This window comes from Syngnathus scovelli, chromosome 8, assembly GCF_024217435.2.
Source record: "Syngnathus scovelli strain Florida chromosome 8, RoL_Ssco_1.2, whole genome shotgun sequence".
Taxonomy (NCBI): domain Eukaryota; kingdom Metazoa; phylum Chordata; class Actinopteri; order Syngnathiformes; family Syngnathidae; genus Syngnathus; species Syngnathus scovelli.
The window spans coordinates 2,702,977-2,730,260 of NC_090854.1; the positions used below are offsets into that span (position 1 = coordinate 2,702,977).

The 27,284-nt window shown below is 46.2% G+C and overlaps 1 protein-coding gene across 4 annotated transcripts in view; it reads right to left on the reverse strand.

Moving 5' to 3' along the window:
- Window positions 1-561: 561 nt before the first annotated feature.
- itgb2 (integrin, beta 2) overlaps window positions 562-27,284 on the reverse strand; it is a 108,301-nt gene continuing 81,578 nt past the window's right edge. For 3 of the 4 annotated variants that reach the window (XM_049727693.2, XM_049727694.2, XM_049727697.2), the window contains 3 exons: window positions 21,836-22,055; window positions 21,533-21,747; window positions 562-946 (listed from right to left, as the gene is read on the reverse strand). In XM_049727693.2, coding sequence (XP_049583650.1) covers window positions 702-946; window positions 21,533-21,747; window positions 21,836-22,055 — 680 coding nt within the window. In that variant the 3' untranslated portion in view covers window positions 562-701. Of the gene's footprint in view, window positions 947-11,772; window positions 11,940-21,532; window positions 21,748-21,835; window positions 22,056-27,284 lie in introns of all 4 variants that reach the window. The other variant, XM_049727695.2, reaches the window with a different exon arrangement.

The following is a 27,284-nucleotide window of genomic DNA, read 5'->3' on the forward strand; positions in this document are numbered from 1 at the left end:
GACAAATTATTGTGATCATATGATTATGTAGGAATGTAGACTAGAATCATCAACTTTGTTAAAACCTTTTACCTTTCCTTGACTCTGGAAACTTTCCACATTCAGTTGTTGAAACTTTCCAGATGATGTGGAAACATTCTTAATTAGTTAGTTATCTAAAATGCTCCACTAGTTTCTGTTTACACAACCTTGTAAAACAAAGAGCTAAGACCCTCTGCACTGATTAACCAGGTTGCAGAGGTGACCCCCGAAACCTGTTCACTCTCACCCCCACCCTGCTTTCTCAATAAATATTCCCTTGCAAGAGGCGTAAGTCAGATTGCTTTCAAGCACCTCTGTACCACACAGGGTGCTGATGGCTTTCTCTGCTTGCAAGCGTAAAATGGCCAAACTGTCTCTCGTGTGGTTCTTGCAAAGAAGTTAGAGTGAGGAACACTCTAAGATCTTGTGTGAGTGAGAAGCTTTCAGGGTGCATGGAAGAGATTGTTTTTGGTAGGTGTGAGAGGTAGGTATGATTTCAAAGCAAAAGGGGTATCGAAAATGGATGGAGTCACAAACAGATGACAGTTTAAATGGCTGTATTTAATCCGCAGTAAATTCAGAGACATTATGCTTTTAATTGAACAAAATACAAATGATCATGTAAACATAGCCATGTTTAGTAATTAAAAAGTAATCAAATATGGTTTAAAATAGCAAATTTACCTGGTCAATTTAATTTCATTTGTAAATGAACAGAATATATGATTTCCATAAATTAATAGATTTTCAGATGGGGAACCTTTTGGTTCAGACACTAGATTTAAAAAAAATATTGCAGGTTTTTTTTTCATTTGGTGCAACACATTTTGTGTTGCTTTAAGGATGCTGTGGCTGATTTTCATTCTCCAGTAAACGTTGGATTGGTCACAGTAGTGGTAGCATTCTGAAAGAGTGGATTGTCCGCCTAAAACAGAGAAGTGACAATGTTAAGCCAGGTTCACAAGTGTTGAAACTTTACAGAACAGGGCAGTCACCAATAAGATATACCTACAGTGTCTTGAAAAAGTATACATTTTTTATAACTTCACAATTGAAAACTTCAATGTTCTTTTTTTTAATGTTTTTTTATGACTAACCTACAAATTAGCACACAATTAGGAAGGGGGGTCAGAATGATAAATAATTTTCAAAAATGTATGCATATTAGAGAGTGAAAAATGTGTGCACCCCTGTGTCAACACTTTGCCACCTATCTCTGTAATTGCAGGTGCAATTGTTTTGGTGCTGTCATATGCCGTGCCACTTGTCATCAGCCGGTACTGCGTCACTCAATCACCATGGATACCATTCACAGCCACGCCTCTTCCATTAAGTCAATCACCCACACCTGTTCCTGCTCATTAACTCATCGGCATCACAGTCTCGAAAGACCATAGATTTCTTCTGTATGGAGGTTAGGTGTTCTTTGCACAGCGTCTGCTGTGGCTGGTGAGTCCAATCCATGAGAGACAGACACGGCCACAGATGTTACAGGTGTGCACCGGATCCGGTGAAGGTGGGGGCATGGTGGCTTGCTGCTTCCTCAACTTCCTTTTCGTTTCTCGATGTTGAGCCAGGGTGATTCCGTGGGTCTGCAGCCCGTTTCGGAGAGCCTGTTGCCATTTGCGGCGATCCAGGGCGACGTCTTCCCAGGTGGCTTGGTTGATGTTGAAGGATTTGAGGTCTTGTTTGCAGACATCCTTGTAGCGGAGCAGTGGGCAGCCTACTTGCCTTTTGCCTGATTTTAGCGCTGCATATAAGATGTCCTTTGGCATACGACCGTCTTCCATCCGACAGACATGGCCCAGCCAACGGAGACGCCGCTGCTTCAGCAGGGAGAGCATAATGGGGAGCTGTGCACTCTCCAGGACTGCACTGTCTGTGATCCTGTCCCGCCAGGTGATGCCCAGTATGCGTCTCAGGCAACGCAGATGGAAAGCGTTAGGCCTTCTCTCTTGATGTGCATAAAGAGTCCAGGCTTCGCTGCCATACAAGAGTGTACTGACGACACAGGCCCTGTACACTTGCACCTTTGTATGGATGATGAGCTTGCTGTTCTGCTATACCCTGGGTATCAGTTTTCCAAAGGTAGAAGCTGCTTTCCCAATCCGGCTGCTGACCTCGGCATCGAGTGACAAATTGCAGGTGATGATAGACCCAAGATAGATAAAGCTGCTTCCAGCTTCCAGTGTTTAGTTGTTGATGGTGATGGATGGTGGGACAGTGGTCCCCTGGCCCATTGTCTTGGTTTTGTTTAGGCTGATGGTCAGGTTGAAGTCCTGACATGCTTGGCTAAACCGGTCTAGGAGAATCTGCAGGTGTTCCTTAGTGTGTGTTGCCAATGCTGCATCATCAACAAACAACATGTCCTGAATGGTGAGTGGTCTGACCTTGGTTTTTGGTCTCAGTCGGGATAGGTTGAATAGAAGAAGATCATGTCCAGAGTTGATCTTCCTGCTCTGAACCCTGCCTGTGACTCTGGGTAGAGCTTCTCTGCGAGGACTTGGAGTCTATTTAGTACAACTCGAGCAAAGAGCTTACCGGTAATGCTGAGTAGGGAGATGCCACGGTAGTTGTTACAGTCGCTCCTGTCTCCCTTTTTTTCGTACAAGGTGACGATGTTAGCATTTCTCATGTCCTGTGGGACAGAGCCTTCTTTCCAGCACAGGCATAAGAGCTTGTGCAGTCTATGCAGAAGAGCAGGCTTCCCTCACTTGAGGACTTCGGCTGTTATCCCATCGGTGCCTGGAGCTTTTCCGCTGGACAGGCTGTTAATTGCTTTGCTTAGCTCCTCAGTTGTTGGTTTCATGTCAAGCTCTTCCATAACAGGTAGGTGCACTACATGCCTGAGGGCTGCATCAGAGACACTGTTGTACCTGGCATAAAGCTCTGAGTAGTGTTCCACCCAGCGCTCCAGCTGCTTAGAGCATTCAGCGATGGTTTCTCCCGAAGCTGATTTCAATGGGACGATTGTGCGGGGTGATGGTCCAAGTGCCTTTTTGATGCCGTCGAACATGAATGAGTCTGATGTTGCCTGTGTCAGCAGCTGCAAAGCTATAGCCAATAGTCATTGGCACAACGTCTAGCGGCTTGTTGGAGTTTCCTCCTAGAGGATCGGCGGGCCTGTAGAGTTTTGGTGTTTGGAGTGTGCTTGTAATTTGTGAGTGCGACGCATTTTTCTTCAAGGATTGGTGCCAATGATGTTAAATTGGCATTGAACCAGTTGTTTGGCTTTCCCTGCTTTTTGCCAAAGACTGACAGGGCCGTACTGTGTATGGCATTCCTCAAGCCATCCCAGTACTAGTTGTAGTTTCTATTTAAACACCACACATCAATCACTCCCTTGTCAGTTCGTCCCAGTAAAGTACCAGTCTATGCTCTTGCTCTGTGCCTTGTTGCTCTTGTTGCCGACCTGTTCCCATATATTGACCGACCAAGCCCGAATGCCGCCAGCTCTGACGGAACGCCCGATCACTGACCATGACTCTGTCTCACTCCTTGAACTCTACGCCCGATCCCCTCATTTCTCCAATAAACAGTGTGTCGCATTTGTCTGTCTGTTCTTGTCGGGTGCATTTATCGACCAGCTTCGTACATCTAGACTATGGTCTTTTGACTATGGTGGCAAACAGTGTTCCCTCTAAGCTGCGCAATTGCGCACTGATCGCGCAGTCTTTGCGCACAAGAAACTCCATGCTGCGCACAAAATAAAATTCAGCATAAAGTGATTGATAAATATGTTAATGTTAGACGTAATCTAATGTAATTAAATAGACAAATGATTTTCTTTCTGTGCATTTTTATAGTGTAAATCAGTAATTGACAGGTGTCCAGCCAATGATATGATATGGTTCACTTACACTACATATACGTATGTATGACACATGTGTCCTGCCCATCCGTGCCGCGCAGGTTAGCTAGCTAACGACATTGCGGCGGAGTCTAGCGATGCAAATGCTAAATTAGCTAATCATGGCGAAACGAATGAACAGCGACACATCCACTCGCCAAGCCAAAATAAATAAGAGATGCGGCAGTTCTTTTAAGATTGGATGGCTGTCGGAGTGTGTGCAACTACAAGAGGAAACCAATGAGAAAGGTCTCCTCTGCAAAACATGCAGTGAAACCAAAGTGGCAGGTGAATTTACGGAGGGAAAAATATGGAAGGAATGGAAGTTGGACTACCTCAAGCGTCACATTCAGCAGAAATGTTATTTGACAGGGGATCGGTACATTATTGCAGAGAGCGCAAAAGATCGACAGAAAAGGAACGAGCTGTCACACAAAACAAAATCCGACCCCGAGCAAGTTAAAGTTATAATTGACAATATTTATTTGATTGATTGATTGTTTGGTTGATTTCTTGATTAGTTCGTTGGTTGATTGATTGATTGATTGATCTGGTGTTGCACACAGTGGTCCACAGTGTGCACAGGGAGCTTGTGTGTTTGCACAAACACTTAAAAAAATTAGAGGGAACACTGGTGGCAAATCACTGTTTGATGAAAATTTGTATTAAGATATATTCCATCCATTTTCTATACCGCTTTCTATACCGCGTGCTGGAGCCTATCCCAGCAGTCATCGGGCAGTAGGCACTTGGCTAAGTGGGTTCAGAATGCAGAACAGCAGTGATGTTCTTAGAATATTCCACATTTGGAATTCACCTGTGCCCCAGAGATGTAAGCGCGGAAACTGCAGACAAGCTTGCGGGATGCATGGAGGATCGGATGAACAGGAGGCTTTCCCTGTTTCAGTAGAGCAACTTTGTGCTTGATATTTATAAATCTCAGTAGTACCACTCGATTTTCACTCACCCTACCTCCAGTTGCCCCCGTTTGGGAAGAAGTCAGCAGAAATCCACATTTGCCTTGGCCAGCATCATTAATTTTATATTGTTGGTCGATATCTTCTACTCTGCTAGTGAGAATTTTTATCAGATGGTCTTTCATGGCATTCGAGAAGTGTAATTTCTTCCATCTTGGTTTCTAATCCAATCAATCAAGTCTCCATTCCCATATACTCCTCTTAATGTCTCTGATCTCCCCTCCAGTCTCTTGAAGAATGTCCAGAGCTCTCTGCTGATTTTTTTTCCCAGAGTTCCCAGAGTTTTCAGTTGATTTTTAATTTTTTCGAAAGCATCGGCCGTTCCCTGATCTTTTTTTGGCCCCATCGCTAAAAAAAAAAAAAAAAAAATCTTGCTTCTGCTCCTCCCTTGTACAAGTTAAGCTATTTTAAGTAATTTGTATTTTTCATGTCTGTGTCTGTATGTATCTCTCAGTTTGCACCAATAACCTTGAGAGCAGAACAAAAGAGTCCTGCTCTCTCGGCAGCCTGAACTGAACTACTTGTAGTATTACTGTTTCAGCCTTGGGTGGGTTTGTTTTAGTCTCGATACTTTGAGAGTAGACCTTAGCTGGGTTGTTGAAGAACATTATGGCAAGTAGCCAAGCCTGTGAGTCTTTGCTTGGCAGTCTCAAGTGCCTCATCTGTGAAGATTTTGTTGTATTTCTTGGCCAGTTATTTCTTAAGGCTCATACCTATGCTTTGCTCTGTTTGGAGCCCATCTTCTCTGTGGGTCGCCCTAGTTTTGCTTCTAGCCTTCTCGTTCATGGAGGTGCTCCTTTCTGTTGGTCTTTTGATAGCCAAGCATTTCTAGGATAACTGATACTCTTGCATAGATCATTGATCGGTTCTCAGTAGGGACACTCATCATTGCTGTGTTGACATCATTCAGGAGTGATTCTGATGACACTTCTTTCTTTAGCCTTGGCAAGCAGGAGCGAGTTGTTCTGCCAGGACTAAATGATCTTCACTCTCAGGTCAATCGCTTTTGTGTTGAGCTGTTCTGCTTGTGGGGCTTGGAACCCACTCTCGATGTTTGGGAGTGACCTTGTGTCCTGGCTCCCCCTTGCCATAGCATATTATAATTGCAGATGAAGTACATTGTGCCTCATCCATCTCCACTTGTGATACCAACCTCCTATTGCTAATGTTTGAACACTGAGCCCTTAATTGTTTCTTTGTCAATGTGGTTGTGGGGATCTGAAGAATCCATGCCTCCCAAATTTTGTGCATGCAGCCATACTACCATACCATAAAATGTTCAAAATAAAATAAAGATATCAATCAATACTCTCCCGCTGGGGTTACTACCTTAGTAGCACTCCATCAGTAGCTTGTTTTCGGCCATGCTCTATGAATGTCTCGCTGATTATCATTATACATATTTGGCAATAATCCGGGGTATCGTCACATAGCATGAAGGGTCTTGCCTAAGGACCCAACCGGATATTACCACTCGCCCTGACCAGGATTGTGTCCACAGTGAGGTGTTCTGGGCATAGAAGCCAGGACTCTGGAGAGAGAGTTGAATGAGGTGGCTCGGGAGAGGGAAGTCTGGGATTCCCTGACAAAGCTATTCCCTCTATGGCATGACCACAGACAAGCCAAAGAAAATGGTGTTTGTGTGTGTATATTTGTGTATACCTAAACATACAGTATACAGGACTGTCTCAGAAAATTAGAATATTGTGATAAAGTTCTTTATTTTCTGTAATGCAATTAAAAAAACAAAAATGTCATACATTCTGGATTCATTACAAGTCAACTGAAATTTTGCAAGCCTTTTATTATTTTAATTTTGCTGATTATGGTTTACAGCTTAAGAAAACTCAAAAATCCTATCACAAAATATTAGAATATTTCCTCAGACCAAGTAAAAAAAAAGATTTATAACAGCAAAACAAAATCAAACATTTGAAAATGTCCATTAATGCGCTCAGTACTTGGTTCGGAATCCTTTTACACGGATTACTGCATCATTGCGGCGTGGCATGGAGGCAATCAGCCTGTGGCATTGCTGAGGTAACCAGGTCCAACGTTTCCTCGGGTTTGCCAACTTTTACCGCCGATTCATCCGCAACTACAGTCAGACAGCCGCTCCCCTAGCAGCCTTGACCTCTACCAAGACAACATTTACCTGGACTCAAGAAGCCAACGCCGCGTTCATCACTTTAAAGGAGAAGTTCTCACAGGCACCAATCCAGATTCATCCAGATCCCAGCAAACAATTTACCCTGGAGGTCGACGCTTCCGACAGTGGAGTAGGGGCTATCTTGTCACAGCGCTGAGACTCTGATGGGAAGCTTCACCCCTGTGCCTTTTTCTCGCGACGTCTGTCACCCACAGAGAGGAATTATGATGTCGGTGACCGGGAACTTTTGGCCATTAAAGTGGCGCTTGAGGAGTGGTGTCACTGGCTGGAGGGCACTGAGCAACCGGTGCTGGTCTGGACCGACCACAAGAACCTGTCATATCTACAGTCCGCCAAACGCCTGAATCCTCACCAGTCTCGCTGGTCCTTGTTTTTCTCTCGTTTTACTCTGTCCATTTCTTATCGCCCAGGATCCCAGAACACAAAGCCAGATGCCTTGTCCCGCCAATTCGCTCCCGGCGAGTCTGTGGAGGAACCAACTCCCATCCTTCACCCCAGTTGTACCATAGGCTCCCTCTCCTGGGATATCGAGGGGCTCGTGGCTCAGGCTCAGCTACGAGCACCCGATCCAGGCACAGGGCCACGGGGAAAGACCTTCGTCCCTTCCTCAGTCCGTCCTCACCTAATTAACTGGTTTCATTTGACCAAATTCTCAGCCCATCCCGGGACCAACCGCACCATCGCGTTGATCACCAGGCGCTTCTGGTGGCCATCCGTCCTCAAGGACGTCAGGGAATACGTTCTCGCCTGTCCCATCTGTGCTCGCAAGAAGTCCTCCCATAGACCCCCTGCTGGTCTCCTGCAGCCTCTTGCCATACCCAACCGCCCCTGGTCCCATATTGCACTGGATTTTGTCACTGGCCTGCCCGTTTCACAGGGAATGACCACCATCCTCACCATTGTCGACCGTTTCTCCAAGTCATGTCATCTTGTACCACTCAGAAAACTCCCCTCTGCGTTCCAGACAGCTCAGCTTCTTGTCAAACACGTATTCCGTCTCCATGGTATCCCGCTTGAGATACTGTCTGATCGAGGTCCCCAGTTCATATCCCAGGTGTGGAAACAGTTCTGTTCAGCCCTTGATGCAAAGGTCTCCCTGACGTCGGGCTACCATCCCCAGACGAACGGGCAGACTGAGCGCTTGAACCAGGAGCTCGAGGCCGCGCTCCGATGTCTCTGCTCCAATACCCCGTCCGAGTGGAACAAGTTTCTCCCCTGGGTAGAGTATGCCCACAACTCTGCTCTGCACTCTCTCCTCTGCCACAGGACTCTCCCCGTTTGAGGTTTCATTAGGTTACCAACCGCCGCTGTTCCCGGCTGACGAGAAGGAGATTGCGGTTACGTCTGTTTGCCACTATATCCGACGCTGCAAGAGCATTTGGTCAAACACCATTAAAGCCCTTCATCGGTCGATCGAACAGAACCGCAAGTATGCCGACCGACAACGCATGCCTGCCCCTCTTTATTCCCCAGGTCCGAAGGTCTGGCTTTCCTCTCGGGATGTCCCCCTCAAGTTCGTGTCCCGGAAACTGGCCCCCCGCTTCATCGGGCCATATGAGATCCTGGCAGTAATTAGTCCCTCGGCGGTCCGTCTCCGTCTCCCTCCGAGCCTCCAAGTCCATCCCACCTTCCACGTCTCTCAGATAAAGCCAGTCGAGTCCAGTACGCTTCTTCCCCCGGCCGTGCCCGCGCCTCCTGCCCGGGACCTTGATGGGGACCCGGTCTACCTGGTCTGACGGATCGTGGATGTCCGTCGCCGGGGGTGGCAGTACCTCGTCGACTGGGAGGGCTACGGTCCGGAGGACCGGTCGTGGGTGCCCCGTTCATATATCTGTGACCCTGCCCTCGTCTCGGACTACTGGTCGTCATTCCCTTCTTCCTCTTCTGGGGGCGGCCGTTGAGGGTGTGGGATGGTGTCAGGGTCCGGGGTGGCGTGTTTCTTTTATCCACAGGGAGCAACTGTGAGCAGAGTGCAGAGGGCCCAGGTGTGACTCATCAGGCCCGTTAAGGAGTGCTCTTAAGGAGCATGCTGTCGACTAGTCGTCGCCTGAGTGTCCCTACCAGTGTGATCATCTCCATGGTTGTGCCTCTCGCTCCTCGATCTTGCTCCTTGATCTTGCTCCTGGTTCCCGCCTTGTTCATCCACGCCACGCTCTTCAGATTCCTCTGGTTCGCAGTAAGATCTCCGCCACAGTCACATTGATTCCTCTGATCAGGTCTCATGCTTGCAGATTACTTCCACCGATCACCACCACGATCCACCCCATTCTGGCTGAACTCCTCACGCCCCGCAACTGCTGCCCCGCTCCTTGCTTCGATCATCCCGCTCTACCTCACCGCAGCTCCTCCAATAAACACTACTAACTCATTCTGACCATCTGAGTTGGTTTTCTGCATGTGGGTCAAATCAATCGCTAAAACGATAACAGTTTTGAGTTAATTAGACGATTCAAGTGATTAGTTGAATACCCTACTAGGATACTTTTTCATGATATTCTAATATTTTGAGATAGGATATTTGAGTTTTCTTAAGCTGTATGCCATAATCAGCAATATTAAAATAAAAGGCTTGCATTATTTCAGTTGATTTGTAATGAATCCAGAATGTATGACATTTTTGTTTTTTAATTGCATTACAGAAATTAAATAACTTTATCACAATACTCTAATTTTCTGAGATAGTCCTGTATATACCGTATTTTCACGTTCAAAAGGTGCACCGTAATAAAAGGCGCAGTCTCAGTTGTGTGCCATGACTTTGTTAAACAGACAAATAGGGTGCAACGGCTCATAGGGCGCGGGTTTTATATACTATACAATCCACGCCCACACCTACCCTTTTAACGTTCTCATGGCGCTCTCAACTACATCCGCCTTACAACAACACACACACACACGTGGCGCACTGCAAATCCTCACCCACACTTCCCCCTTTAACGTTCTCATGAAAACAACAACACACACACACACACACACACACACACACACACACACACACACACACACACACACACACACACACACACACACACACACACACACACACACACACACACACAAGCATACTAGTGTGCGTATTTAAAAATGAAGCGGGAGCAGAACTGAATTTCAAAGTCAAAGTCAGCTTTATTGTCAATTTGGTATTCACATTTTTATTACCGGTAATGGTCATCAATTAAACCCATCAAAGTCCTCATCCTCTGTTTCCGAAATGAACAGCAGCGCTAAATCTCCAACAGACATGCCAGGTTCACTTTCTTCACTGTCAGAGTCAGTTTCTGTGCCGTGTGGCTCCTCGGATATGATGCCGGCTTTTACGAAAGCTCGAACAACAGCGCCAGCAGACATGTTAGCCCAAGCATTCACAATCCATTCGCAAATTGTGGCGTAACTCGCCCGGCGCTGCCTTCCACTCTTAGTTAAACTATGCTCTCCATCAGTCATCCATCGCTCCCACGTTGCTCGCAGCTTTACTTTGAACGGCCAGTTCACACCGATGTCCAGCGGTTGGAGTTGCTTTGTCGTTTCTCCCGGAATGACACCAAGCTCGGCATTCATTTGCTTCACTTGTTTTTTCACATCGGCTGTGAGATGGGCACGCATAGAGTCACAGATCAACAGCGATGGTGATGTGTGGAAAAAAACCACCTGGTCTCCTTACATATACCTCCCTCAGCCACTCAGTCATCATTTCCTCATCCATCCAGCCCTTTTCATTTGCCTTAGTGATGACTCCTGCTGGAAACCTCTCTTTAGTCAAAGTCTTTCTCTTAAAAATCACCCTAGGCGGCAGTTTCTGTCCATTAGCATGGCAGCCAAGCACAACAGTAAAAGAAGACTTTTCGTATCCCGTTGTGCGTATTGCTATCGTCTTGGTTCCTTTGTTCTCCACAGTGTGATTCACCGGGATGTCAAAAGTGAGCGGCACCTCGTCCATGTGGCTGGGCTGGATGTGTTTGTTGGCGATGCGTTTGATGCAGTAGGAGCGGAAGATGGCCAGCTTTTCATTATAATCCACTGGAAGTTGCTGCGCCAAGGTAGTCCTGGTCCGGATGGAAAAATGGCACTGTTTCATGAAACGAAAGTAACAAGACAGACCTCCTTGAAAATGTTAAATTTTCATTTCTTTTGCTAGCGTTGCTGCTGTCCATGCTCCTCCGCGTAGCTGATGGCCTTGACTCTCTGATGAAGGCGGAAGTTACTGCCGAAAAGCTACTAAGGTAAGACCTTGCAACTTGTCTGAACAAAAGAATACTATGGCTATCTCAAATGAAGACATAATAAACATAATCCAACTGATGGCCTTTAGTTTGAACTGTGCTTGATAAGCGTGTCTCTTTGCCATTTTCACTGTTGTCATAACAACGATGTTTTGCATGACGCATGTACCCGTTCTTTTATCTATAATCCACGCCCATGCTTCCCCCGCCCACACTTCCCCCTTTAATGTTCTCATAGCGTTTTCTACTACGTCCGCCTTACAACAACACACACACAGGGCGGAGCGTACTGCAAATCCACGCTCACAATTCTCCCTTTAACGTGCTCTAATACGTCCACCTTACAACAACACACATAGGGACCACTGCATGATAGGGCGCGCCGCACATTTTGAAGAAAATCTAAGACTTTTTTCCACGTCTAATAAACGTGAAAATACGATAAGTTTTGTTGAAATGATATTTAAATCAGAGTGCAACTGTCAATTACCAAAACATTCAATGTAATGTAAAATCTAAATCAAACTGTCTTACCTCTGCCCATTTGGATTTCTTTTTTTCATTTTCAAACTTCCTGAACTCTTTCAGGTCCTTCACGTAGATAAGCAACTTAATCAGCATTAACAAGAAAATGCCAATGAGAGCCACGGATGCAATCGAACCTCCGATGATAGCTGCAACACTAGGTGGTTCTGGACACTCTGGAGCAAAGCATATAATAATAATTCATTAAACTTTTATAGCGCTTTTCAAAAACCCAAAGGCGCTTACAGGGAACAAGGCAAAGATATTGAAGGAATGAGGTCGAAATACAAAAAGTCCTGCCTCGCTACAAAAACAGATATGCTCAAACCTCATTGAATAAAGTACATAAGCAGACAAGTATATTCACATATTAAATAAATAAAAGAAACATTTGAAGCATATAATTATACCTACATACCAAATCAATAAAGAAGACATAACTAGACATTTTTGATAAGTGGTGATGAGAAAGGTTTTTATAACTTTATGATCTGATATATATATTTCTGAGGACTTTGAAATAACAAATGACTTTTGATATATTGCCTAAATAGCTTAATGACCCTTAAGGAACTGTGGAATGCATGCCTGATGTTTTTTCTCTGAATCATGGACACGGCCAGAGTCGTCTTGACCGTTCAGTACTTGATTGTATCTTATGTTTTGACTAATGCTAGACGCCAGTTTTTGATTACTACTGAACGCTCTGCACAGAGGGAAATAGTTTGCCTAACAAAGAAAAGATACGGTTGAATGCGGTACGACAGTGTATGTCCAAGATTGGAGAAGAATGTTCACAGGAAGGTCACGTGGAGATAAAACCAGTGGGTGCCAGAAGGAGCCACCCGAGAACTCGGCCAAAGATGATCGCCAAGGCCGAGAGACGGGATGGAAGACAACAGCCCCCTCCACACACACACACACACACCAACAGCCCCCCACCAACACACCGAATCGCCCATAACCAGCACCACTCCCATGGAAGCAGACTCTCCTTCGAACTTGCCCCACCCCGAAGACTCATCGCCCATCAATCCCAGCCCACAATGTGCTACTGAATATAAAACTGATCTAACAACCTTGGACTTTGCCTTTTCTGAATGGAGACTGTCCGCTCTTGAAGGGCCCAGCGCTGTATTGTACTTTCCTGAAAACAGAGCTTTTTGAACAAGAATTGTGATTGAACTCAACCAATCTGTCTAAGTCTAATTTCTGCTTCAGTGTCTTTGCATTTTCCTAAATCTGAAGAAATCAAACGAGCACGCAGTGAGTAAATTGGAGAACAGGTGATTGGCAAAGGCTTTTGCCGTGAGGCGCAGATAACGCGCTCCCTAAATTGTGGACAGAATCCAACAATATACAGGAGGGGAGGGGGACGGGGAAGAGACAATGGGATAAAGTTAAGAAGAGGAAACCAGTTATGGGTAGGGGAGGTCATAGGCTTGAGAGAAGAGGTACGTTTTTAGACGGGACTTAAATGTGGGGAGTGCGGGTGAGTCACAGACAGACTGAGGGAGAGAGTTCCAGAATCGGGTTGATGTGCAGGAGAAGGCTCTGTCGCCGAAGGATTTGAGTTTAGATTTTGGGACTGTCAGACGTGAAGTATTGGAGGATCGGAGGGGACAGTTGGGGCGGTAGGGGACAAGGAGGTCGGATAGGTAAGTGGGAGCCAGGTGGTGAAGGGCTTTGAAGGTGAGGAGGAGTATCTTGAAGATGATACGCTCCTTAATGGGGAGCCAGTGAAGAGAGTGGAGAACAGGAGTGATGTGTTCACAGGACCGGGTGTGGGTAGGGAGGCGGGCAGCAGAGTTTTGGACCAGTTGAAGTCTATGGAGTGAATGAGCCGTGATTCCAGTGACAAGGGAGTTGCAGTAGTCAAGCCGGGATGAGATGAAGGCGTGGATGAGGGATTCAGCGGCAGGGAGAGAGAGGCAGTGCCGGATTTTGGCGATGCGTCGGAGGTGGAAGTAGGAGGTCTTAACAACCGAGCTAACATGAGGGTGGAAAGACAGTGTAGGGTCGTAAATAATGCCAAGATTGCGTGCCAGAGGGGAGGGAGTGATGCTTGAGGAGTCAATGGTGAGCGTGATGGATCCAGTTTTATTAAGGGAGGATTTAGTGCCTATGAGGAGGAGCTCTGTTTTCTCACTACTACTACTACTACTACTACTACTAATAATAATAATAATAAATAATCAAAATAATAATACGACTACTACCGTATTTTCCGGACTGTAAGGCGCACCTAAAAACCGAAAATTTTCTCAAAAGCTGACAGTGCGCCTTATAGTCCGTTGCACCTTATATATATATATATCAATTAATGAATTTGTTGAAACATACTGGTTGTACACAGTGCTCTGCCAAAATGTTTCAGTACGTTTTTGTACGACTAGTAAATTACAAGGTCGCATCGCTCCCCAGCATTACGGCAACCGTGGTCAGGGGGCGTCACTGAATAACTGTTGTACTCGTGAGGCTATTTCATTTCAAAATAGGCTGCTCCGTTAATGTTTTGAGTACATTTACGAATCAATATGGAAGGGAAACACAGGTAAGCAGTACCAATGTGTTAGATAGAACTTTAGTCAGTTCTGATCATTTTATAGGAGATCGTTTGAGAAACGCGATTGTTTACACTTTGCTGAGGCTCATGGGAGTTTGCGGGTGGCTCGTGCTACAATGATAGCTGCTATAGGCATGAGGCTATTTTATGTCAAAATAGGCTGCTCTGTTAATATTTCGAGTAAATTTACTGATCGATATGGAAGGAAAACACAGGTAAGCAGTACCAATGTGTTCGATCGAACTTTAGTTAGTCCCGATCATTTTATGGGAGCTCGTTTGAGAAACGCGATTGTTTACACTTTGCTGAGGCTCATGGGAGTCTACGAGCTGAGGCTCATGGGAGTTTGCTGGCAGCTAATGCTATAATGATAGCTGCTATACGCACGAGGCTATTTCATGTCAAAATAGGCTGCCTTGTTAATGTTTCGAGTAAATTTACGGCTCGATATAGAAGGGAAACATAGGTAAGCAGTACCAATTTGTTAGATCGAACTTTAGTCAGTTCAGATCATTTTATAGGAAATCGTTTGAGAAACGCGATTGTTTACACTTTGCTGAGGCTCATGGGAGTCTGCCAGCTGAGGCTCATGGGAGTTTGCGGGTGGCTAATGCTATTGTATACGCACGGGGATATTTCATGTCAAAATAGGCTGCTCTGTTAATGTTTTGAGTAAATTTACGGATCAATATAGAAGGGAAACATAGGTAAGCAGTACCAATGCGTTATATCGAACTTTAGTCAGTTCTGATCATTTTATAGGAGATAGTTTGAGAAACGTGATTGTTTACAGAGGGCTCATTGGTTATTGGCTAGTGGGTGCATACCGCAACCGTAGTCAACCTCAGTTTGTTGCAGTATAGCTTCTATTTTATGTGCCTCTTACGCCGATGTGCCCTATATATGAAATAATTTCTAAAATAACAAAATCAATGAGGGTGCACCTTTAATCCAATGCGCCTTTTGGTGCGAAAAATACAGTAATACTACTAATACCGTAATTTTCGGACTATAAATTACTACGGAGTACAAGTCGCACCAGCCATAAAATGCATAATAAAGAAGAAAAAATATATACAAGTCGTACTGGAGTATAAGTCACGTTTTTGGGGGAAATTTATTTGCTAAAATCCAACACCATGAATAGACATGAATAGGCAACAGCAGGCTGAATGGTACGGTATGCTAACGTTACATAAACACAAACAAGGAACTGAGAACGTGTCTGACGTAACATATTAAGAGTTATTCAAATAACTCCAACATAAATTAATTTATCAAACCATCCGTGTTACTCCAAATCATTAAATCCATCAAAATATATAATACAAACAACTCCATGGACTCCGGAAGTAGATGCGGCGCATCCTCTTGCTGACGTCAGACTCGTCAGTTCCAGTTCCAAGTATTCCACAGGCCGAGAGCGCCCTCATTCGGTTTAGTGTGAAAATAACATATGAAGTGATATACTGTATAAATAACTAAGTAATGTGCAGGGCCGATTTTTGCTATGGGCAATATGGGCGACCGCCCAGGGCACAATCTACGTGGGGGCGCACGAGCGCCCTCAAGAAAAAAAAAAAAAACACAAATTTTCTAGCTCAATCCGTTCCATCTCAAATTTGTTCGGTGGGCATGGGGCGGCCTTATTTTCACGTGATGTCAATTTGCTACTGAGTCGATGCTGAGGTCCCCAAACCGGACACCCTCAACGCCTCGGCTGCGCCTAGAAATTCTGTCTGTAAAAATTATGAACAGAATCGGTGACAAAGGGCAGCCTCACTGGGAACGAATCAGACTTACTTCCGGAAATGCGGACCAAACTCTGGCATCGGTGATACAGGGACCGAACCACCCTTATCAGTTGGCTCTGCACCCCGTACTCCAGAAGCACCCTCCACAGAACCTCCCGAGGGACACGGTCGAACGCCTTCTCCAGGTCCACAAAACACATGTGGACTGGTTGAGCGAACTTCTTCGAAGTGTTCTCCCCACCGATTCACGACGTCCCGAGTCGAGGTCAGCAGCACGCCATCTCCACTGTAAACAGTGTTGACGCTGCACTGCTTCCCCCTCCTGAGACGACGGGTGGTGGACCAGAATTTACTCAAAGCCGTCCAGAAGTCATTCTCCATGGCCTCGCCAAACTCCTCCCACGCCCGGGTTTTTGCCTCAGCAACAGCCGAAGCCGCGTTACGCTTGGCCATCCGGTACCTGTCAGCTGCCTCCGGAGTCCCACGGGCCAAAACGGCCCGATAGGACTACTTCTTCAGCTTGACGGCATCCCTTACCGCCAGTGTCCATCAGCGGGTTCGGGAATTGCAGCCACGACAGGCAACAACGACCTTACGGCCAGAGCTCCTGTCGGCTGCCTCAACAATGGAGGCGCGGAACATGGAGCACTCTGACTCAATATCCCCCACCCGGGATGTGGGAAAAGCTCTGCCGGAGGTGGGAGATGAAGCTCTTCCTGACAGGAGATTCTGCCAGACGTTCCCAGGAGACCCTCACAGTATGTTTGGGCCTGCCAGGTTGGACCGGCATCTTCCCCCACCATCCGAGCCAACCCACCACCAGGTGGTGATCAGTTGACAGCTCCGCCCCTATCTTCACCCAAGTGTCCAAAACCTTCGGCTGCAAATCCCATGACACGACTACAAAGTCGATCATCGAACTGCAGCCTAGGGTGTCCTGGTGCCAGGTGCACGCATGGACACCCTTATGCTTGAACGTGGTGTTCATTATTGGCAATCCGTGTCGAGCACAAAATTCCAATAATAGAACACTGCTCGGGTTCAGATTCAGGGGAGCTTTCCTACCAATCACGCCTTTCCAGGTCTCGCTGTCATTGTCCGCGTGAGCATTGAAGTCACCCAGTAGAACGATGGAGTGCCCAGAAGGAACGCTCTCCAGCACTTCCTCCAGTGACTCCAAGAAGGGTGGGTACTCTGCCGTTTGGTGCATAGACACAAACAACAGTCAGGACCCATCCCTCCACCCGAAGGCAGAGGGAGGCTACCCTCTTGTTCACCGGGGTGAACCCCAATGTCCAGGCGTCCAGCTGGGGGGCAATAAGTACACCCACACCTGCTCGACGCCTCTCACCGTGGGCAACTCCAGAGTAGAAGAGAGTCCAGCCCCTCTCGAGAGGGCTTGTACCGGAACCCATACTGTCTGTGGAGGCAAATCCGACTTGTCTAGTCAAAACTTTTCTGCCTCGCACACCAGCTCGGGCTCCTTTCCAGCCAGAGAGGTGACAGTCCATGTCCCAAGAGCCAGCTTCTGCAGCCGGGGATTGGACCGCCAAGGTCCCTGCCTTTGGCCGCTGCCCAGCTCACAATGCACCCGACCTCTTTGGCCCCTCCTACAGGTGGTGAGCCCATGGAAAGGGCTCCCACGTTTCCTTTTCGGGCTGTGCCCAGCCGGGCCCCATGGGTGAAGGCCCGGCCACCAGACGCTCACCTTCGAGTTACAGTAAGTTACGAAACACATCTCTGTGTCTCTAAGGTACAGTGACAATAAAACCCCCTTTTTATTATTTCTTTGTAATTTATTTGTTTTTACATCTCTCTGATATAATGCATTTGATTTATTGCTATGTTTTTTATTGCTACACAGTATTAAGGAGTTATCGTTGTTTTTTGGCTGTGGAACGAATTAAACGAATTACAGTGTATTCTTATGGGAATATTTCATCCAACATACGAATATTTCAACATACGAAGTAGGTCTCGGAATGAATTAAATTCTTATGCAGAGGTTGGACTGTATTGTGTAATAATCTATATGGTTTCAAGATTCAACTGTATACGCACTTAGAGATTACATTGAAACATCAACGAGGCCCGAGACAAAAAATTAAATAGTATTTTAATATTCTCAGACTTAAGAAAAGCTTTTAGGTAGGTCGATCAGTCGGTCAGTCCAACAGGGGTTGATCATCGGGGGGGAATTCAATTGCCAGCAGTTAAATACATAAATAAACAGATAGACAACATAATCATCGGACACAACAAAAACAATAACAAAAGAGAGAAAGAGAATAGATCTGATTAAATTAAATAAATAGGTTAATAATAATAATTAATAATTAAATAGTCAAATAAATAAACAATAAACAGTGTCATGACCGTGAATGCACCCCTAACCCCCGCAACGAGTTAAAAAGTCTCACGCCATGGGGAAGGAATGAACCCCTCAGCCTTTCTGTGGAGTAAGATGGTGTCAACAGCCTGTCACTGAAGCTGTTGATCTGCCTAGTGACGGTTCTGTACAGTGGGTCTTCAGGGTTGTCCCTCAGCAGGAACAAGTGGTCAAAAGGTTTATGACATCATCTGTGGTCAGTTTTAGGGCCCAAATTAATTATATTGTGTATAAATGACAGACTAATTAATGTGAATGTGTGTGAAAATCTCAAAATTGTAATGTTTACGGATGACACCAATAATTCCGGCTCTGGAGCTGACCAAAACCGCTTGATCCATTCATCCATCCATTACCTTTACCGCTTGTCCCCACGGGGGTCGCAGGCGTGCTGGAGCCTATCTCAGCAGTCATCGGTCGGTAGGCGGGGGACACCCTGAACTGGTTGCCAGCCAATCACAGGGTACAGAGATGAACAACCATTCACACACGCACTCGCACCTATGGGCAATTTGGAGTGCTCCATTGGCCTACCAAGCATGTTTGTGGGATGTGGGAGGAAACCGTAGTTCCCGGGGACAACCCACGTTGGCACAGGGAGGGTCGGAGGTGGAAAAGAACCCGCAACCTCTGAACTGTGAGGCAGACATGCTAACCAGTATGGCACTGTGCCGCCGTAAACCGCTGGATGATTACTGTAAATAGAGAAATTTCTAATCTATTGACATAGTTCAGCGTTAATAAATTGTCAATTAACCCTCTCAAAAATAAAATTCTTATGGGAAGAAGAGTTTATACGAGGAAATATAGTTATTCATAAACTGCTACACCATTGAAAGAGTTTATGAATATAAAATGTTGGAAGTCAAAGTAGATTGTCTTAAGATGAAAACTGTATTTTTTATAATTACACAAGAAATTAGCATAAAGCATCTCTGTCCAACAGAGGCTCCAAAATAGAGTTAATATGTCAACAATTCAGCGCTAATAGAACAACACCTACTATACTATTGTGCAGAGGTTTTGGGACTGTAACAAGCCTGGCTCGACGGCAAATCACAACACAAACAAAACTAACTTTAGGGAAATAACTCAGAGGGTTCAGGCTAATCAAGATGGTTTATTTTACAAACAATAATGATAATAATTGTGAGTAAGAATCAGTGTTGTATGCAGTGCATGAATGCAAATGAATGTGTGGGTGCAAATGTGTTGACATGAGTAAATCAAGGATAATGGAATGGAAGATGAACTGAAGACAAAAACCCAAAGGTGTTATCTGGTGGGGGAGAGAGCAGAGAGAGTGAATGAGCACTGCACAAACAATTTAACAGCACACGTGTCACCACTCAGTCAGCCCCACCCCTGCCTGCCAAGCCTCCCACAACAGGCAGGGGAGGGCCGTGACAGGACATACCTATAAAACCTCACTGGAACCGCTCTTCAAACAACAAAAATCTGCAGTAAGAATTTTACACTATAAACTTTCTACACAAATAATCTTTTACCTTTTGACTTTTACTCGATAAATAAAAATGGACTCAATACTCCCTTGCCCGGACGCGGATCGCCGGGGCCCCTCTCTAGAGCTAAGCCTGGAGGCGGGGCTCCAAGGCAAGGGTCTGGTGGCTGGGCCTTCACCCATGGGGCCCAGCCAGGTGAAGTCCGAAAAAGCAACGTGGGTCGTCCTACTTCTCATGGGCTCACCACCTGAGGGAAGAGCTGGGCGGTGGCCAAAGGCGGGGACTTTAGGGTCCAATTCCCGGCTATAGAAGCTGGCTCTAGGGACGTGGAACGTCACCTCTCTGGCACGAAAGGAGCCTGAGCTGGTGTGCGAGGCAGAAAAGCTCTGACTAGATATAGTCGGGACTCGTCTCCACACACAGCTTGGGTTCTGGTACCAGTCCTCTCGAGAGGACTCTTTTCCAGTCTGAGGTTGCCCATGGTGAGTGGCGCCAAACATTTATGGGCATGCTTATTGCCTCCCAGCTGGGCACCTGCACATTGGGGTTCACCTCGGTAGCCTCCCTCCGCCTCTGGGTGGGCTGACAGGTCCTGACTGTTGTTTGTGTCTATTCACCAAACAGCAGCTGAGCGTACCCACCCTTTCTGGAGCCCTTGGAAGAAGCGCTCCTTCTGGGGACTCCATTTTTCTGCTGGGTGACTTTGATGTTCACGCGGGCAATGACAGTGAGACCTGGAGAGGCGTGATTGTGAAGAACGGCCCCGCCGATCAGAATCTGAGTGGTGTTCTATGACTAGACTTCTGTGCTCAACATGGATTGTCCATAATGAACACCATGTTCAAGCATAAGGATGGATGGATGGTCTTTTACTTAATGCTGACATACTCAAGCTTCGTGATCTCATCAAACACACTACATGACTAAATATGGACAAATCTTCTAAAAAGATGCTGCCGGATAATGTGCAAGGTGTATTCAAACTAAGGCCAGATAATTTTTGTCTCACAGGAATGTTGATATTCAAGTAACAACAGATTGACACCACACTACAAAGTCACAGTTGGAGGTGTCAAACAGAAAAAAGATATCTGCAAATCTGACCGTCTTTAAAAGAAAAGTGAAGAGTTCCTTGAGAAAACAATACCAGGTTTAACATGACATGTCATCATGATGAAATGTTTCGTGAGTCATTATGTCTGTATCTGCTATTATGTTTGTATTATCTACTATTGCAGGCAGGTTCCTATGCTCCCGATATAAAAGAAATGAGAGTCGTGGCTTGAAAGTTGCCTGGGCAATTGGTGTGTCATCAATCTGGAAGGGTCATCAATCTTGCAGAAGATTTTATGAGCTCCTAAGCTTGAAAAAGATGATGATTTGCTTCAACATGTTTCCCATTTCGGCAAGTGATGTGTTAACAGTGCATAAAATGAAATCGTGATGAATGGTGACAATGTACAAGCTGAAACAAACAAACCAACCAACAAACAAACAAACAAAACAAATAAAATAACAAACAAACATAACCTGAGGCTTTTACAACACTGTGTAGGGGTCCACATAAAAGATGGAATATATTTACATGGGATCTTACCTCTGTGTTTCAGAATTTCAGCCATGTACTTATTTTCTCCAAACTGTTGGTCCAGCTTGAATTTGATCCAACACGCATTCGAGTCCCTTTGCTGGCACAGCATACTCGAAATAGTGAACTGATCTACCATTTCATGCAAAAGGCTATCTCTGCAAGCCATACTGCAATTTTTTTTAAAAGGGCCAGATTCAAAGCCAAGGCATTCGATGCAATTTCTGAAAAAAAAATTAAAATGAAAATAAAAATGAATATGGTCCATTTAATTCAGTAACTTCAAAATTGCTCAATGATTAAACTACTTACAAATTTATTTGGCAAGCATCAGGGCAACCAAGACATGTCTGGCAATGTGGACGTTGGTATCCGTTTTTACAGTCACAACGGTTACACTTGCAATTCCCTCTGCCATAGCAAATGGTATTATTCGGGGTACGACACCCCTCTTCTGATATTGTGCATTGACATGCTGAGCCATCAAAGCCTGGGTGGCATTCACATTTGCCGCAGTTGCACTTACCATTTCCTGTCAGTTGCAACAAACAGAAAGAAAATAGACTCTATTATACATTTAATTATTTGAAAAGGATATTTGAAAACAAAACTGTAATGTAAGTATTAGTGGTCAGGTAAATGCAACTTATCAGCGATTCCCAAGATCCTAAAATGGATTTGCACGTTTTCCACATTCAAATCTCTACCTGTCAAAGCTAAAACACCGTGCGCAATGTTTATTGTTACTATATACGTAGCTGTTGGTCTGTTTGAACGTACACTCCAATATAACTAGCACCACCCAATGGAAATGAATACAATTAAGAATTTTTTTTAAATAACTAATAAGCACATGTGAGGGTGCACATATATATTTCAAAATTGGTACTAAATCTTAATTGATTGGCTTATAGTTATTATTGGAAAGATACGGTATCCCTGTTAGCCTGCTCTGTTCTCTACTTGGCTTAGTTCTCAGTGGCTGAATGAAGGCGCATGTTCCACTTTAGAAGATATATATATATATATATGTATCAAAGTCTGCTTTGTCAATTTCTTCACGTCGAGACATACAAAGAGATCGAAATTACGTTTCCTACTATCCCACGGTGACAAGACATATTACACATTGAAGTAAACAATACAAAAAGTAAAAAGAAGGCACATACAATGAATAAATAAGACCAACGAATAAATAACAGCAACTTGGTGGAAATGGTCCAATTGTGCATACAGCCGACAGTCAGTATATTAGCCCAAAAGTACAGGAGGAGTAGTGCAAGTGGAGTAGTAGTGCAAGGCAGCTATCATGGCCCAAAAGGCCAGGACGTCATGTAGCCGAGGGTGGAGAGAGTTCAGGATCCTAACAGCCTGGAGTATGAAGCTGTTGGTGAGTCTGGTGGTGCGGGAGCGCAGGCTTCTGTACCTCTTCCCAGAGGGCAGTAGATCAAACAAAGTGTGAGCGGGGTGACTCACATCACTCACAATCGTGGTCGCCTTGAGGGTGAGATGGGAGGTGTAAATGTCCTTCAGGGAGGGGAGTGAAGCACCAATAATCCTTCCAGCTGTGTCCACTATGTGCTGCAGGGCCTTCCTGTTGTACTCAGTGCAGCTTCCACCCCACACAGCGATACAGCTGGAGAGGACGCTCTCAATGGTGCCTCCATAGAATGTGGTCATGATGGCTGGTGGAGCACTTGCTCGCCTGAGTTTCCGCAGGAAATACAGGCAGCGCTGAGCTTTCTTCGCCAGTGATGCAATGTTGGTGGTCCAGGAGAGGTCTTCACGGATGTGCACCCACAGGAATCTGGTGCTGCTAACTCGCTCCACCACAGCACCGTCGATGGTCAGTGGCAGGTGTTGGGTGTGCCCTTTCCGGAAGTCAACATCAATGTCCTTGGTCTTGCTGACGTTCAGCAGGATGTTGTTGCTCCTGCACCACGTGGTCAGAAGGTTGACCTCCAATCATTATTGAGTCTCGTCGCCCTTGGTGATGAGACCCACCAGAGTCGTGTCGTCAACAAATTTCACTATGTGGTTGTTGCTGTCGGTTGCAGTGCAGTCATGCGTCAGCAGGGTAAAGAGCAGCCGACTGAGCACGCAGCCTTGGGGGGCCCCCGTGCTCAGTGTGATGCTGCTTGAGATATTGTCGCCAACACGTACTACTTGAGGGCTCTGACTGAGGAAGTCCAGTAGCCAGTTGCAGAGGTAGGTACTGATTCCCAGTTTGTCGAGTTTGCAGATGAGTCGTTGTGGTACAATGGTGTTGAAAGCAGAACTGAAGTCCACAAACAGCAATCTCACATACGAGTCTCTTTTTTCCAGGTGGGTGAAGGCTTCGTGGAGGGCAGAGCAGATTGCATCCTCAGAGGACCATTTGGCTCGGTATGCAAACTGGAAGGGGTCAAGGGTGGGGGCGAGAATAGAGCTGATGTGTGTTATGACAAGCCCCTCAAAGCACTTCATGATGGTGGGTGTCAGTGCCACGGGGCGGTAGTCATTGAAGTCAACAACAATTTCCTTGGTCTTTAAAAGTACATCGACATTAAAAAACATTCAAAACAGTTGATTAAAATTAAAATGAGTAAAAATCTAAATAAAACAGTTACAGTGCAGTATAAATTAAGGTAAAATCAGCAATAGGCAGTGTTAGGGTTGATAGATTAGTTTGATTTTATGATTATGTTGGAATGTAACCTGTAATAATTAACCAAACTTGTCCTGTCTTAACAAAGTAGTAGAACAAAGTGCTAAGATCCTTTGAACTGATTAACCAGCTGCAGAAGAAGCAATCCAAGTTTTCTGTTTACACATCGTAAAACACCCCCTGCTATGATTTGACCAGAGGCCAGCGGTTCACCCCCATCCTGTCCACTCTCACCCCCACCCTGTTTCTATCAAAAATATGCTCTTGCAAGAGGCCTTAGTCAGACTTTGTTCGAACATCGCTGTATGCACAGTGATGAACGAATTCTCCACTTGCAAGTGCTCAAAGGGCATACTGTCTCCCATGTGGTTCTTGCAAATAAGTTAGAGTGAACACCACTCTAACATTTTGGTGCCGTGACCCGGATTCCAACATACCCACTGCTGACCGACGGAGGAGGACGTGCTGCACTGTCGACAAGCCAGCGTCCATTACAAGGACCTGGAAAAGAAAGACCTGGGAAAAAAATTATTCGCTGGGCCAGCTTCTTAGGTTTGCCTTCGTCTGACAACAGTGGATTGATGGGATCCAGAAGTGCAACGAACCAGGGGACAAGTAAATAAAAACCCTAAAGCTGTGTGATGTGAAACGCGTAAAAGTGCACAGGAAAATGTACAAACCGGATTCAGTTGAAGTTGGGAAATTGTGTAAAATGTAAATAAAAACAAAATACAACGATTTGAAAATCCTTCTCAACCCATATTCAATTGAATACACTACAAAGACAACATACGTATTTCATGTTCAAACTGATAAACTTGTTTTTTGCCAAATAATAATTAACTTCGAATTTCATGGCTGCAACACGTCCAGTAGAAATTGGAAAAGGTGGCAAAAATACTGAGAAAGGTGAGAAAAGATCATCAAACACCTATTTGGAGCATCCCACATGTAATCAGGCTAATTTGGAACAGGTGGGTACCATGATCGGGTATAAAAGGAGCCTCCCCAACCATGCTCAGTCATTCACAAGCAAGGATGGGGCGAGGTTCACCACTTTGTCCACAACTGCGTGCGAAAATAGTTGAACAGTTTAAGAACAACATTTCTCACAGCAAAATTGCAAGGAACTTAGGGATTTCAATATCTACAGTCCATAATATCATCAAAAGGTTGAGAGAATCTGGTGAAATCACTGCACGTAAGCGACGTCTTTTTCATGGACGCCGTTGCTTATTTCAGCAAGATATTTGAGAAGTCCCCAGGGTCTCCTACCGGTGGGACATGCCCGGAACACCTCCCCAGGGAAGCGTCCAGGAGGCATCCTGATAAGATGCCCGAGCCACCTTATCTGGCTCCTCTCAACGTGGAGGAGTAGAGACTCTACTCCGAGTCTCTCCCGGATGACCGAGCTTCTCACCCTATCTCTAAGGGAGAGCCCGGACATCCTGCGGAGAAAACTCATTTCGGCGGCTTGTATCCAGGATCTCGTTCTTTCGGTCATGACCCATAGCTCGTGACCATAGGTGAGGGTAGGAGTGTAAATCGACCGGTAAATCTCTTCACCATGACGGACCGGTACAGGGTCCGCATTACTGCCGACGCTGCACCGATCCGCCTGTTGATCTTGCGCTCCATCCTCCCCTCACTCGTGAACAAGACTCCAAGATACTTGAACTCCTCCACTTGGGGCAGGATCTCATCCCCGATCCGGAGAGGGCATTCCACCCTTTTCCGACCGAGGACCATGGACTCGGATTTGGAGGTGCTGACCCTCATCCTGACCGCTTCACACTCGGCTGAAAACCGTTCCAGTGAGAGCTGGAGATCACGGCCTGAAGAAGCCAACAGCACCACGTCATCTGCAAAAAGCAGAGACACGTTGCTGAGGTCCCCAAACCGGACCACCTCAACGTCTCGGCTGCGCCTAGAAATTCTGTCCATAAAAATTATGAACAGAATCAGTGACAAAGGGCAGCCTTGGCGGACTCCAACCCTCACTGGGAACGAATCCGACTTACTGCCGGAAATGCGGACCAGACTCTGGCATCGGTGATACAGGGACCGAACCGCCCTTATCAGTTGGCTCGGCACCCCGTACACCCGAAGCACCCTTCACGGAACCTCCCGAGGGACACGGTCGAACGCCTTCTCCAAGTCCACAAAACACATGTGGACTGGTTGGGCAAACTCCCATGCACCCTCGAGGATCCTGCCGAGGGTGTAGAGCTGGTCCACTGTTCCATGGCCAGGACAAAAGCCACACTGCTCCTCCTAAATCCGAGGTTCGACCTCCCGACGGACCCTCCTCTCCAGCACCCCTAAATAGACCTTAGCAGGGCGGCTGAAGAGTGTGATTCCCCTGTAATTGGAACACACACTCCGGTCCCCCTTCTTAAAGAGAGGAACCACCACCCCAGTCTGCCAATCCAGAGGCACCGTCCCCGATGTCCACGCAATGTTGTAGAGGCATGTCAGCAGTATACCCACACCTGCTCGACGCCTCTCACCGTGGGCAACTCCAGAGTGGAAGAGAGTCCAGCCCCTCTTGAGAGGGCTAGTACCGGAACCCAAACGGTGTGTGGAGGCAAGTCCGACTATATCTAGTCGGAATTTTTCCGCCTCACACACCATTTCGGGCTCCTTTCCAGCCAGAGAGGTGACATTCCATGTCCCAAGAGCCAGCTTCTGCAGCCGGGGATCGGACCGCCAAGGTCCCTGCTTTTGGCCGCCGCCCAGCTCACAATGCACCCGACCCCTTTGGCCCCTCTCACAGGTTGTGAGCCCATGAAAAGGGGGACCTACGTTTCCTTTTCGGGCTGTGCCCGGTCGGGCCCCATGGGGAAAGGCCCGGCCACCAGACGCTCGCCTTCGAGCCCCACCTCCAGGCCTGGCTCCATAGGGGGGTCTCGGTGACCCGCGTCCGGGCGAGGGAAATCTAAGTCCATATATGTTTTTCTTCATAAGGGGCTTTTTGAGCCGTGCTTTGTCTGGCCCCTCACCTAGGACCCTTTTGCCATGGGTGACCCTACCAGGGGCATAAAGCCCCGGACAACATGGCTCCAAGGATCATTAGGACACGCAAACCCCTCCACCACGGTAAGGTGACGACTC